The 16064-nt window shown below is 39.1% G+C and overlaps 1 protein-coding gene across 5 annotated transcripts in view; it reads left to right on the forward strand.

Annotated features, from left to right (window-relative positions):
* Positions 1-7008, forward strand: part of pax5 (paired box 5) — a 38880-nt gene extending 31872 nt beyond the window's left edge. For 4 of the 5 annotated variants that reach the window (XM_079462337.1, XM_079462340.1, XM_079462338.1 and 1 more), the window contains 3 exons: positions 1696-1782; positions 2271-2357; positions 6142-7006. In XM_079462337.1, the coding sequence (XP_079318463.1) occupies positions 1696-1782; positions 2271-2357; positions 6142-6224 (257 nt within the window). In that variant the 3' untranslated portion in view covers positions 6225-7006. Of the gene's footprint in view, positions 1-1695; positions 1783-2270; positions 2358-6141 lie in introns of all 5 variants that reach the window. The other variant, XM_079462341.1, reaches the window with a different exon arrangement.
* Positions 7009-16064: the final 9056 nt, after the last annotated feature.

Raw genomic sequence — 16064 nt, forward strand, 5'->3', positions numbered from 1 at the left:
AGAACTCTGGGATAAAGACTGTTCGCAAGCCCCCGTATCAACTCCCTGAACACAGCAAAACAAGCTCAAGCCAAAACAACAACAACATGTCTGCTGTCGTGTCTTCAGTCTGTCAGACTCGTGTCTCCATCTATGCGCTCCCTGTTGCCACAGTGACTCGTAGGGTCTTGTTTTGGCCCCTCTCTTCAAAGCGAGATCCGTAACCTTGTCTCGTATTTCGCTGCAACTGACTACCCCATGTTTCCCCCACTTCTGACAAGCATTTATGACCTTGCAACCCATCTCTTTCTCGCTGGGGACACCCCATTCCTCACTTCCTCTCCATTTATAAGTCAACCGCCTTGCTTTCATGAGCATCCTCACTAAATGACCTGACACGCGGTAGTCACCGAGCACAGGGTTGACGGAGGCGAGGTAACCATACCAATGATCCTGTCTAAGAAGTGAGGGTTACGGGTAGGAACATCTTCTGCTTCAGAAATGCATTTTACAAGTATTCCCTTTCAACTGTTGAACTTTAATTTCCAACACATGCTTATTGCATACGTACCTCTGCCTACATTCTATATCAGCATTACCTGAAATACATAGCTCCAGGTACAAATCGCTGTATCTTTCGGGTGGAATGTCCACTAGAGGCGCTTTTCTCAGTTCTGATATCATACTGTGAGAATTTATTGTTTACTTAAGCATAGCAGCAATAAATGAATAAATGATCAACATACATTTTTAATTGGTACAGATGCTATATTTATTAAAAGTTTTATAATGTTTTGGGCAGTGTTTGCAAGAAATACCGTGGCTGACTTGGTTGGGAAGGTTTAGGATAGGAGTGGGGTTAGGTGCTCTAACTTTTTTTACTTTGTGCATATGTCTGCTTCGTAACTTTTAAAAACCCACAGCAGAATGGAGAAAAACATGCGACTCTAGGGGACATTCCACCAGAAAGGTGGAATTTCTCTCATGCAAATTTGCACAACCCACTTCTTAAGCTAACAATTCAGTATCTAACTGTATTTCATTAAAAATGACCCTAAAAAATACCTAAACATTGGTGTGTATTTTTCATTGTACATATTGAAAAAATAAAAGTGGTCGGTTCAACTTACTCAAGTAACCATAATACAAAGGCTGAATTTTACTTACAGCTCTGAGATATAGTTAATTTATACATTTCAATGTTATTTTGTGAAAAAAAATGATTAGTGGTGAATTTCTTCCTCCTCTGGATCCTCTACCTTCACCTTATCCCACAGAGTCTCGCTCATCTCTCCTTCTCTTACGTTCAGTTGCTCTCTCTCTCTTTCAGCAGGGGGCTGACACACAGGGGAGGGGGGGCACAAAACCAGCCAGGCAGAACCGACAGAGCACGAGATGGAGAGAGGGGGAGAGAGAGAAAGAGCTTGGGCCTCTGAGTTTGTGACAGCGAGAAAAGGGAAAGTGTTCCCCAGGGAAAGGCAGAACGAGAAAGATGGGGGAAAAAGGAGAGATAGAAAGATAGAGATGAGGGGAAACTACACTGGGGCAATGGAGGAGAAAAACTGTCACAAATCGACACTTCCATCTAGCCAATTGGACCTTTTAGACCCGCACGCTACATGCACAGCATGAGACGTTAAAATCCACTCTGTGTAAGGGTTTGGACAATTTTAGATGCTTATCTAACTTTTCAATTGTCTTTTTCTTGTATTTCAGGAGGAGACTTTTCCGGTAGCCCTTATTCTCATCCCCAGTATTCTACATACAATGAGTCTTGGAGATTCGCAAACCCCAGCCTACTAGGTAAGCTGATGACACAAATATCTGCAAAAATCATGTCGTAAAAGTCAAATTATAACAAATAAATGTTGTTGTAACATGAATGTGTTTAAAGGGAGAGTTCACCATTTACACCAGTCACCATTTACTCACAGTTATTTCAAACCTGTATGACTTTTTTTTGTGCAGAGCACAAAAGATATTTTGAAAAATGTTGGTAACTGAACAGTGGCGATAACCATTGACATGCATTGGTTTTGTCCGTACAATAGGAGTGAATTGGTACCACCCTTGTTTGGTAACCAACATTTTTCAAAACATATTTTATCTTTTGCAGAAGAAAGAGTGGAAGTAGAAAATAACAGAAAAGTGATTTGGAATTAGATGAGAATTAATATATGATAACAAATTATTTTTTATTTTTAAGTGAAGCAAATGATCTTGAAGTATAGTGCTTGAATCTGGCTTGTACAAATGTCAATATGTAAACATTTCTTGTGTGCTTTTCTCAGTGTTCCAGCAGGAATACGGTTCTTTACTGGGTTCTGAGAGAGCAGCTTCATCGGGCCTATTCCCTGGCCAAACACCCCAACCCACAGGTACCAAAACACTGACTGTTGACATTGAAACCACTGTTTGATGGTGTGTGTGGTGTGATATTTGAAATGTTGTCAGGTATTTCAGATGTAAGCAACCGAATGTAATGATTTAAAGAAAAACCTGCCCATATCGACTAAATCCCAGATTGACATATCAGTCAAGAACAAGGTGAAGGACTTTTGGCTTAAAAACGGTTATATGTGTGTAGAAGAAAACCACTGACCTTAACCTCTCCCAATGGAGAAGTCTTTCCTTTCATGATGTTTTGCTCTGTGTGTCAGAAAAGAGCTTGTGATTTGACAGATGTGCGAGTGTATGTTCTAGAAGTGCATTCACACTTGAAAAGTACCAAAATGACAGTTTTGGCAACTATGCCATGAAAGAACCGTGTCTGGTTTCCCAAAGATCCATTTAGTAACCTATAAGACTAAAGACAATGAGTAGTGTCTATAATATTATATCTCACATAATCTTCCTGTCCAGTGAAGACAAACACACCCATCCCCTTCATTTCTCACTCTATACTTTTGCCAAATAAGACTAAGCAGTGGCTGTACCTTTATTTACTCATATTTTTGTCCCTCACTCCGTCATACTCTTCTGTTTCCCCCGCTCATGCCTCCTGTCTGTGTGTAATGAAGACCAATCATTCTTGCCAAAACCCCCTTTGAAGGGTCCATCAGCACTTAACACAGACTGATCAAGATAGATCTGTGTCATAGACCAGAAATGGTCTTTTCCCACCAGAAACTGAACTGATAATGATGGTGTCATTTCAAATAAGAGGAAGGTAACATGATTGTGGCACACTGATCAATCTGAAGTAAACTGGTCGATTCATTTATCCTCCTCCATGTGTGTTCATTGAGTGCATTACTTATTTATACTTTTTAAATTTACTTGAAGATATTTAAAGGTGCACAATGTTAAAGGTGTTAGGGGAACCACTTTTAATGCTTTATAGAACCATATTTTGGTGCTTCGGTGGTTCTTCGGGATGACTGAGGTGCTAAATAGAACCACTGAAGAACCATACAGGGGCTTAACAGGTTCTTTATACAGGCACCCCAAAGAACCTCTGAAGAACCACCGAAGCATCAAGACATGGTGCATTATATCACTAAAAGTGGTTCCCCTATGATTACAAGCCAAGAACCACTTTTAGTGCTATATACTGTAGCACCATATTTTTTAGCTCCTACACTGTTATGGATCACAGAGGAAGAACCCAAGCGCAGGCAGCGGGGATGAAGGGGTAACAGGATTTTAATAAATTATAACACAGGAAACAAAACAAAAACCCACGAGGGGGTAAAAAGCAGAGTACACAATAAACTGATAACTAAACACTCAACAAGAACTTAACTATAAAACACTAAGACTGAAACTAAACACTAACACAGACTAGAATATACTTAAGTATTTCTCAAGACCAAGGTAATACAGAGCAGGAACAATATACAACGAACCAGCACAAGACAATAGACAAGAGGGCATTAAATAGGGAGACTAACAAAGGAGATGACGATGGGCAGGTGTGGGTAATGAGACACAGGAGGAAAGCTATACAAGGAACGAGAGGGGCGGGGCCAAATGACGAGACTGGAGAGAACGCATATTATGTCCTGATTGACAATAATAAGTTTCTCTCCACATAAAACACAAGACTTTGTCATGAATCTGCCTCAAGACCAAGAATAGACATGACATGAAGGCAGACTCATGACAGAAGCCCCCCCTTTAATGAACACCCCCAGGTGTTCACCAAGGGGAAGACTTACAAGACAAGACCGACTGGGTGACAGACAAGATCAAACAAATCATGGAAAACAGAACTAGGGGCAGACAAGCAAGAACAATAAATGGATTAGGGTGGGACAATAAAAACAACAAACATGGGAGGGGGGGTGGGGCCAAACAAGAGTTCATGGGAGGAAGTCCAAAGGGGTTGGGACAGGGAGGGGCAGTCTTTGTCCCTGGAGACGCTCGAGGGCGTGGGGTCCTGGGGGACTTAGCAGGGGGTACCCTGGGGGGAGGCGCTCGAAAGCGTGGAGTCCCGGAGGCTCTAGGACTTGACGGGACCGCGGGACTTGACGGGACCGCGGGACATGACGGGACCGCGGGACTTGACGGGACCGCGGGACATGACGGGACCGCGGGACATGACGGGACCGCGGGACATGACGGGACCGCGGGACATGACGGGACCGCGGGACATGACGGGACCGCCGGACATGACGGGACCGCCGGACATGACGGGATCGCCGGACATGACGGGACCGCCGGACTCGATGGGACCGCCGGACTCGATGGGACCGCCGGACTCGACGGGACCGCCGGACTCGACGGGACCGCCGGACTTGACGGGACCGCCGGACTTGACGGGACCACCGGACTTGACGGGACCACCGGACTTGACGGGACCACCGGGCTCCGAGCCGCCCTCCGTTGCCTCTTCTTCTTCAGCCGAGCCACCCGCCTGGTGGTCGGCTGCAGGAACGATGTGAATGGGATGGGCGGCTCGGGGTTGGAGGCCTCGGACGAGGACCCCCAAGATTCCCGTCTCCCCCGCTTGCCAGTAAGACTGGGCGGTTGTGGAGAGACTGCAGAGGTTGGAGAGTGGTGCGTGGCGATGCCCACAACCCCGATCTGCAGAGGACCACTCTCGGGTATCGCAACCAGCGGAGATGAGTAACATGGGTTCGATGAGGTCGCTTGACTTGACTTGACTTGACTTGACTTGACTTACTATACTAAAGCAGGTTTCATGTACAAGACAACAAGAACGGCATACAAGTACAACGAACGAGCACAAGACAATAGACAAGAGGGCATTAAATAGGGGAACAAACACAGGATAATTATTAAGGGGCAGGTGAAGGTAATGAAACACTAATGGGAAGGCTAACGAGACAAAGGGGCGGGAAACACTGACAAGACACGAGAAAGCACATGACAAGTCAGAATCAAAACAAAGCCATGTCTTTCTCACACAAAACCTAAGGCTATGCCATGACTCCGCTGCAAGACCAAGAATAAACATGACATGATGGCGGAATCATGACATACACATAGCGTGGTTGCGCATCATGCTCTTTCTCACTTCGTTTCCTGTCCTCTCTCTCACTGAAATGTACAAATAAAGGCAAAAATGCTAAAATATAAATCTTTAAAAATAATTTGTAAAAATATACTAGTATACTTCAAGTGAACATATAGGTAAACTAACTTGATGAAAGTACAATTTGAAGTATTAGTTAGCTACCAGTTTAGTCTTTTTTAATACTGCAAGTTTACGTGTATGTTTTTAAGTGAACTCTATACTTAATAGTTTACAATTTATGTATTCATGAATATATTGTATTATTATTGTAAAAAACATACTTTTTTAATATTATGTTTCAATAAAAAATAGAAACACAACTACAAGCATACCTAGAAACTTCATTTTACTTACAAGACTCAAGAGCAGGTATAGACCAAATACACTTTACATTTTCTGTAGATGTCAAGTACCCTTATACTGTACACTACATAAAAAGTACATAAACAGGTAAATGAAAATATACTTCTTAGTTTTTGTGTCAATAACGGCACCCTAGAATAAACTTCAACTTTTGTAAGGGTGTGTTTGTCTAGGCAATTGATAAGACACGTTTTTGGAAACTTCTTTGACATCAGACATTATTTTTGCATGACCTCTCAAATTATACAGTTTACCTTTTAGTGTTTTGCATTTGACGACTTTGAAAATATATTTTTTTTTCCTGTCATGTCCTTTAGGGTCTCCGTACTACTATAGTGCAGCAACACGAGGGACAGGAACGACTGGCGCAGCAACTGCCACGGCCTACGATCGCCACTGACCAGCCGGGCTAGAAAGAAAACAACGAACGAGTGGGAGAAATGCAAAGATAGCAACGTGAATGGACTTACCCATAAAAGACTGCCTAAAGACCTTGCAGAAAGGGAAAATGAAATGAAGAGGTGACAATGTTTTCCTGCCGATTACAATCAATGTTCAAATCAATAGCTTCAGCTTACTGTACGTGTGTCGAATTTCTGTACATTAGTCCAAAGTTACACCCATACGCCCTGATTTCCATTCACCTGCTGGTCTCAGCTCGCCCTTAATCTGTTGGTTTGATTTATCTCCTGTCATTAAAGCCTTTCTCGTCCTTGCATCTCTATGCATTCTGTTCACATAGAGATGATCAGGTGTTGGGAGTTGGTACCAGACAATCTACTTGTGGCAACTTGAGATGACCTGCTTGATTTAAGTTGAAGGAGTTGTGTTATGATATATAAAAGTGGCATCCCAATCCACAACATTTTCTGTTTTACTGGTTAGACCTGCAGCAAGGAATATTTTTTTGGAGAGAAACATTTTATCATTTTAACACCAAAATCAACGGCGATTCAAAAGATTTGGACAGATAACTCAGGTAGGACTAATAGCGTATTTACATTAAAAGTATCCAGCGTGAAAGACAGAGCCAGTTGTGTTCATCATTGATCATGGGACTTGAAATTCTAATGTAGTTTTGGGGAAGGAGAGATGTTACAGAAAGGCGCTGAAGCACAAGTTTACATAACCCAATTCATAATGGAGTTTTGTTTTGTTTTGGTTCTCTGTATCTTATATGACAGAATAAGAGAAAGTTAAGCATTAGCTGCAATGTGACTTTAATTTCTCATTCAGCTTTGGCTAAAAAAAGGAGACTCAAATGTAACGTTTTGTGTTTCACTCATTCCGAATGATTATGTTGGAAAACAGCAGCATGATTTCAAAGTTGTAGCACTGTTACGAATGAAAGCATCAGCATTTTAAAGATTCCTCTCCTCACTCTTTGTAGATAAATACTATTTACGTATGTACAGAATATTCAACTGTACATTAGTAAAATGTATAGCTATTTATGATGGAGAGTAATATATATATAAATGTGTGTCAAAGTTTACTGCCAACAAATGCTACGATGCTAGCTAAAGATGTTGCCGTGAAAGAAGTAGTCGGTTATATTTTTAAACACTCCTCTTGGATTTTCAAGTTCGCAAATCTCACTTGGAAGCTTCACAAATGAACTTCTGTAAAGTTGTTTCATTTTGCGTAGAAGGAAATGATGTCATACTGTCTGTTGCTAATCGTCACCCTAGCCTAGCCTCCCCAAAGATGTTGTTCACTAGTGCAAGCAGACGCTCTTAAAAGCACAAAGATTTCCCTTCGCGATATCTTTCTCCGAGTGCAGTTCATTTGTTTTTAAGCGTTCCCTTCATCCATACTGCGCCAAGACAATGCATGAGACCGTGGTGGAGGCCTTACCAAACTCTTTATGTAGCAACATCGTGCTGTACAGCCTTCCTGTATGTCCGTCTGAAATATCCCGTGCGTATATCACTTACAATGACGAGAGCTTTTTGATATCACTATTGATTGCTATATTGATATCTAGATTCTAGTGGACGAGAAAAGACAAAAAGTGTGCTTTATTTAGCTATTGTCTGTTGTGACAAGTGTTCCCAGTTCTTGAGTTTTGTTTTTTATTTTCAATACACTGTGCATTGCTAAGTAGCTTTCTGAAAAGGAAAACAATGTAGTTTCAGTAGTCACAAGCACCAAAACTTGATGTGAATAAGAAAAAAATGACAAACATATGAATATATATATATATACAGATATAGAGAGACGTCGATAGTTTTTATGGTTTTATGTTGTTCTGGACTGTAATGTAGTAATAGGATTACGATTTTTTTGTAGACCTTAAGTTGCACGTTATGCAACTCTAAAGAAACCCTTGATGCCGTTCACCACTAATGACTACTGGTGAACTTTGACCTTTTAAACTTTTAGTCAGAGGCATTATGAACCTGAAGTACACCAGCTGAAGTCAAGGACAGTGCCTTTATTTTTCTACCAAGTCATTCAGAATGACCAACGCGTCTCTAAATTACGAAACTGTCTGCGTGATGTGATGAGATCCGACCAACCAATCAGATAAACAGTGATCACAACTTTTTTACAGTGTTGTTTCTATATGCGTTAAGACCCTGGTAACTGTTTTGTTGTAGCTGTCTGAACACCCAAGCGAAGGTGACGATGATACACATGATCAGACCTTTCTTTATATTTAACATTAAATAAAAAAGGATGTTATGTGAAACACAGTATTTGATTGTATTCCCCATACCCCATATAAAAGTAGCCAGCGAGTAATTGAATCTAAATTGATTTGCAGATATAAAATACATTCTGTGCTTTTTTCTACACTGTTATTTTATAATGACATTAAACAGTACAATAAAGTCGTTCGTGGCAACATTAACGTCATTTTTTAGTTTAATACTTTCATAAATGTAGCATTAGTCTACATGTGAATCCGACCATGTTTGCTCAAATACAGAATTCCTGTCGGCTTAAAATACACACACACACGCTCAGTCCCCTTTTGTCCTTTGTCAGGTCGTGAATATGCCACACCTCCCCATCGGCACGATCAAAACCTGCTGTGCCATCAGAATCGAACGGCCCTTTCTCTTTTCTCATCTCCTCTTATTTCAATTTCTGATTTCCAGCCCCCACTCCATTTGACTCTCTTTGTCTCGCTGGTGCACCTTTAATCTCATCAGATCTGCCCAACCTCCTTCCCAATGCCATCAGGATTAGGAACTCTACAAGTTGGCTGTTGATCACCTTCATTCCGAAAATCTTCCAATTTCAAGGAAGATTATGGTTTTGTAATTACAAATAATTCTGTTTAGTGGAAAGGAGATTTCTTTTTAAAGTCTGTTCAAAGGACCCATGTCACCATTTTGAGCGAGTCATTAAATTTATGAATTTAGTCATCTAATGCACATACATGTTTCTGTGTTGTGCATTTTATTTGCATTATATGCATTTTAACCTGGATAATCGGAAACTAAATCCAAGTTTTTAGATCTTTTGTACACTCATCCAAACTCTTGTTTACAAAAATGTGGCAAATTAAATACTCAAAATTTAATTAAACCCTATAACATGTTTTTTTGTGTAATGATCAGTTAAAAATACATTTGTTAAAATATTAGATGAAAAGAGGGCTTTTCCAAATAAGAAAGCAAAATTTGGTTCCTAATCTAAAATTTATTTCGTTCTTAAATCAGGATCTTATGTCCACATCAAAACAAAACATTTCCCAGTTTAAAAAAGCAGACTTTAAATGACAGAGGACTTGGTTATCACCTTATTGTGGCCTTCTGTGTTCAATCGGAAGCTCCTTCTGTAATCGTTTCTTTCCCCAGGGGTTCATACGTATTTTTTACTACGTTTTTGAAGATTTTGAGAATCTTTGACGAATTTGATAATATAGCAATCAGTTCAATTCAAAAGAAGAAAAGAAACACAAATATTTTGACCGATATCAAATCTGTAGCATCCACCAAAGTTAGAGATGCCCGGTTTGAAAGTATTCTCTGGTGAGCAAAAACATTCAAATTATGAAATAACCAACATCGTTGACATAACAGAAAGCTGAAGTAAAACTATTTGCGAGGATTAAATGAATGAACTGCTTCTTTAAGAACTGTGTATGTTTTTTATTGAATTTTCTAGTGGTTAAAAAATCTTGGTGTTTTTCTCTGCGTGTCGTGTTTTGTCTTAATATTTGAATGTATTTACTGCGGAACAAAATTTGCCAAAGATGTCATCCCACTTGATTTGAATCTTTTTTGGTTCTTCATTTTATTCAAATCGGTTCACAAGCTGGAAATAAATGTGATTTGATATTGATTTTCTAATGGAACTATATTGTTAATATTATTATAATTATTCCTATTTTGTTTATTTGTTTGTTTTACTGTTGTTAAGGGTTATTTTTAAGTGAAATGTTCTATTGTCTGGCATTCGTCCATCGAACCCTGATACAGGGTGATAGATTACTCTGTGTATGTGCATATGAGTGAATGTTGTTTGTGAATTATCAATTTACGTATGTTGTAATGTGAAACTAAGAAGTAATTATTTGTAAATATTGGCCATAATTTTATTGGTTCATGAGAATAAAAGTAATTTTTTAAGTTCACAGGTTGTGTTAGTCTTGTTTAAAGAGGACTGACTTGTACATGGGGAGGTTCTATTTACATGTACTATCTTTATACACAAGTTGTTTAGAAAAAAACTAACTCTACAGTACAACAAGAGATAGTATTGATCTAATATGGCTTTATGGCTATGTCATCCACCACAATCTCCCCACACTGTGAGAATGGAGCATACCCGAGCTGGTCTTTTGGCTGTTGGCCTAGTCCACAGGAGGTCTTAACAGGGGGTGATAATGGACCACAAGCAGCAATACACCAACAACACACTAAAAACAGCTTCTGTCCAGCTGGATGCGCGCTCTACACCAGCTGGGATTTGGTTGAAAGCCACTTTACCACGTCACGCACATACATTCTGTAACACAGTTTTGGGTCACTGCCCAAATACCTAGTTGGCCAGGTTGGCACGGATGATATTCCTGCGTTTGGGCGCATGCCCAGATTAGAAGCACAGTGGCAAACTGTGATTGCTCCAGACCTTGGGCCTCGGCCAGATAACATGATGAATGAGCACTTCAAAGTGAAGAGAGTTCCTCAGGTGTTTGCATTTGTTCCTTCACACTCTGGATACAGTGTATCAGTCTCATTTTTCTAAAGCCCATCAAAGAAATGCCATTCAGGTATTAGTTATCTAAATGTGCACACGTGTCCCATACAAGCATGACTCCCCGTTGTACAACTGGCCAGTATGGGGTTAAACTGTTTTTGACAATACACCCAACAAACCTTTTCTGACGTTCTTACAGATATTCACTCCGGGAATGCTTGAAATGTAATGGAGATAAATACCAAAACAATGCATTACCACTCTTGATGAAAAACACATGATGTGATCACATGCATATTGTTGCTTCACATATTCTTATTATGTGACTATTTATTTACAATATGTTTTTTTCGTAGAAAAAATAGAGCCTTATAATTCTTTTTCAACGATATATCGTAGAAAAAACGCAGTTACAGTAAAAGGTAAATGGGGAAATATGTTATTTACAGGAAATACAGGTAACAAATATTTTACAGTTTATTTCAGGCGCCCCAACTTTCAAAAATTTCAGAAAAAGTTTTTTTTTGCAGCGTAAGCATGTCCTCTCAGAAGCCAAATAAACTTGTACAATGTCAATAAAGCGATTTCTTCAAGAAAGTAATACTGAAATCATAGTTACTCAAATGACAGGTGCATTTAAAGTGCTTGGTATATTTAGAGTTAAACATTCACAGCACACGATAAAAACAATAAAACACATGAAGTTATAATTGAGAACGCACACCAATCTAATTCAGAACCGAACTTCAGTATGCTCACTAAATCATCTGTGTTGAACAAATTTTCTCTACCTTTATTAGACCGGCTCCTTCAAGCCTGATTAAATAAATAATCATGACATTTTTATTTTTCCTGTCTATTTTATTTGCTCTTGCTTTGTGAGAGGAGAGAGAGAGTGGGCGAGAGCCATTAAAGGGCCAAGAAGCCATGCAAATTAACGTCACTCACCGAGCAGCTACTTGTGCGTGTGTGCGAGTGGATATCGAGGGTGCTGGGTGGAAGTGCTGAGGTAATTGCAGGGGTCTTATTAAGACAGAAGTGAATAAAGCTCATGTGTAGTCGGAGACACTCGCAGGCGCACACGCACACTTTAACAAGATGTGTTTGCTCTTTTCCACTCATGTACATACACACGCATGCATGCTTGGAGAAACGGTGGCTAAGGTTGCAGTGTCGTTTTTGGTTCACATTCATGCGCAGCTCTGATATGTGCCTGTGGGTGGGAGTGGGGGTATTAAAGGTGAACTGGAAAGAGAACTCCTACAGTAATTAGTTTAGATAAGTACTTTGTTTTAAAAGTTTTTATACAGAGTTTGACTGGAACAGATATGTTAAAAGTGTTCGTACGCTATGAATTTCCGGATAAATTCAAGAATGCAAATTTCAAATGACTTGTCATTGGGATAGTTCACCTATGAAATGAAAATTCTGTTGTGATTTACCTTCTTGTCATTTCAAATCTGTGTTACTTTCTTTCTTCTGCAGAACATAAAAGAAGATATTGTGTTGGTAAACAAAAACCGATGGTCCCCATTGACTTGCATTGGTTTTGTGTCCATACAATAGAAGTCAATGGGGACCAAAGTTTTTTTGGTTATGAACATCTTTTTTTATGTTTTGCAGAAGAAAGTTATATAGGGTTAAAAGGTCAAGAGAATAAAGGGACAATTCTGTCATAGGTCTACCCTCATGTTATTCCAAAGACTGTATGATTTCAAAGTCACTGCACATTGTTAATGATGAATGGATGCACTTTTGGAGCTTCATCATTACTTGGACCCTATTCAGTGTCATTATAAAGCTACACTGTGCAAATGGTTGTATTCAAGAAAATATGTGAAAATTCTCTTAAATAAAACAGTAAAATTCCATAAAATATAATTTTTTTCCAGAGCCAGTATATTATTTATTATGGTTGTCTAAAGAAGTCTTAGAAGGAGGAGCTCGGTAATAAGTGGAAATCTGTGACCAGTCAAACCTTTGCAGATTATGTGTTGGTCTCTAATACCTGAACAATTCGGATTGTTTCCCGTCATTATAACAGCTCTGTTATGCCTCATTTGCTGATAAGTTATCAGTGGACATGAATTGTCTTGCCATTCCCTCTGTAGTGCGGTTTAATACATTACTCACTTGAATGGCCCTTGAGTATGCACTTCACACACACATTTGGTGGTAAAGACTTAATAGTGGATTAATGATCATTCCTATCAGATGACCCTAGTTCGCAACTTAACCCTAAGAAAGCTACATACATTTTTAGATATTTATGATCATTATAAACATCATTTAGTTTTTTTTCGTTTTATAATGTGTTTCTTCACATTTGGTCCAAGTATATGTATATTATTTCGTATTTCATATCATTTGTCACACAAACCTGTTGACATTATCAGGACGACACGATTAGTTTATTTATAAATATATTTCATGTTTTGTTGTTGATTTTGATGATACACTATATTTGTGAAGTATACTCAAACATGTATACACACTCAAAAAACAGCATCTTAATCTTGAGAGAAATGAAAACTGGTGTAAAGTTTTGTAAAAGTATGTGCACGTTTTCGTGTGCGTGAAAGGGTTAAAACAAATGTTGATCTAATCGTCTAACTAATGCTCCGGCGAGTTGTACAATTTCCTGGACTTTTCCTCTCCCTGTACCGGCTGACACTCGTGACGAGACGGAAAAAGAGACAGGGGAAAAAAGAGTACAGAAGTGAGCTGACAGGCAAAAGACCCTCTCATCCAGCTGTCTGACCCCCCTCCTCGCTCTCTCTCTGCATCTCTCCCAGAGGGTTTGTCCTTCTGGTCTGGTCCATGATGAATGGACCTGTCGAAAGAAACTTATCCAATTAGAGACACAGAGAGAAATAGAGAGGGTCGGGGGAGAATGGGCGAGAGTAAGAGAGAGTGACAGGGAGAGAGAGACGAAGAATCCAAAATACAGAAAAGACCTGCATAAGTTTTTTCTTTACTTAATTTATAGGCAAGTTTTCTCTATATGATGTTCTGGATTCATTTCAATACACAAGGTAACTAGTTTCAGACAAAATGTTATTGCAAACTGCAACTATAGTTTTGTGATAATGTTTTTGTTTGTGGTAACTGTGGTTTAAAATGGTAATAAAATAAGATTAAGTAATTGGAATGTGTATTAAAATGTGCACGTTTTCAGAGGATGTACAGACAAAAAATTTATATAATCCACATAATTATGTCTATTGAGGTGTATAAAGACCTTACATAATGAAGCATTATGTTTTTATTACCTTGGAATGAGCTATTTCTATCTACATACACCGCAGACCCCCTTACATGGAATTCCCCATGTTTCTACAGTAGTCCTAAATGGACAAACTGCTCCACAGAGCGCATTTCGTAAATATGTTATCTCCTTCGGTAAAGAAGCAAAAAGGAGATAACATCTTTGTCCAAAAAGAGCCGCCATAGTGTTTTGAAAGGGAGGGGTGGAGTTCGCCATTGGTTCCCTTACATGGAATTCCCCATGTTTCTACAGTAGTCCTAAATGGACAAACTGCTCCACAGAGCGCATTTCGTAAATATGTTATCTCCTTCGGTAAAGAAGCAAAAAGGAGATAACATCTTTGTCCAAAAAGAGCCGCCATAGTGTTTTGAAAGGGAGGGGTGGAGTTCGCCATTGGTTGCAATTCGCAACCTCACCACTATTGCGCCTTTAACTTAACTTATTAGTTTAACTTTAATTATATTTGCACGTTGGTATTATGGCAAATTTTCAAGTTTATCGTAATTTTAAGTTTCAGTGCTGACAATAATTGCCTTTTATAAATTATCGCCGTTAATACTTCAAACATCATTTCATTTTGTAAATAGCCTAGCACCAGAAACCATAATATTATTAACCGTGATGACTATTTCAAGAGGGTTGGCAATCCAACGTACCATAATATGGATATGTAAATACAACATGAATTCAAATACCTTTTAAAGATGTACCATGTTGTTTTTATATAACACTATTCCAATTACTACAGATTAGGCTCATTAGTCTGTCTTTAGCTGTATTGTTTTTTAAATCTGTATGAAATATAAAATCTGTAAAATTCTGCAAAATAGGTTTAAATATGTTATTTAACCAAAAGTGCTGGCACTTATTGGAATCTGTAAGCATAACCAATAAGCCAAAATATTTTATAAACAAACATGCAAGCAATGTGCGGGGTGAGGATTCTGTGGAGAACTGAGGTGCTGAATGTTGGGTCTTGTGGAGTTCTGTGTGGATGTGGGCCTATGGATTAACCACAACCCTGCACCTAAAAGCAAATGTTTTTGCAGCTTTATAATTAAAAAAACATTATTTATGAATCATTTAAGGATGTCAGACATCCCCAAAAGAAGGTTTTGTCGGATTTAGTTAACTTCTACAGGCAATTGTCCCTAAAGTACAGCTAAATAAACCTGCACACACAAAGACCTGACACCCCCCGAAATTGCCAGCGGGAGCATTTTGTACAGCAGTGAATAGAGGATTTTTTCTTGATGCTTCTCAATTTCCTCTGGGCCTTTGTTGTTTTGGTGTGTTTGTTTCCTCCTTACAAGTGAATTCTGTGTGAGTGTGTGTGAGTATTAGTGTTCTGTAGCTCAAAGGCACACACACAAATACACACACACACATTTACACAGTCCTGAAAGAGGTCTTTGGACTTTAACCTTGTCGGTTTAAGCTGTAATATTACTGACAAGGAGAGAAGTGTGTGTGTGAGAGAGAGAGTGTGTGTGTGTGAGAGAGAGAGATACAGGGAAACAAGGATGAATAGTGCGAGAGCCTTCCTGAACCCAGCAAACACCGAACAAATACAAAAAGTCAGAGTGAGATCAAGACCTGGATACTATACAGGAACAGCAGATGGAGAAAGGGCAAGATTAGGGATCAGGCCAGACAAATAATGAAAGATGGAAAAGTCGACATTCATTCAACAGATATTGAGAAACAGATACTGTATAGAGAGGGTGAAGACTGATAAAGAAACATGGGAGAATAAAAAAAACCAAAGAGAAATAGATTAGACAAATGTTGAAATTTATTAATGTTAAAGGGATA

Source organism: Barbatula barbatula (assembly GCF_947034865.1).
Source record: "Barbatula barbatula genome assembly, chromosome: 8".
In the NCBI taxonomy this organism is placed as follows: domain Eukaryota; kingdom Metazoa; phylum Chordata; class Actinopteri; order Cypriniformes; family Nemacheilidae; genus Barbatula; species Barbatula barbatula.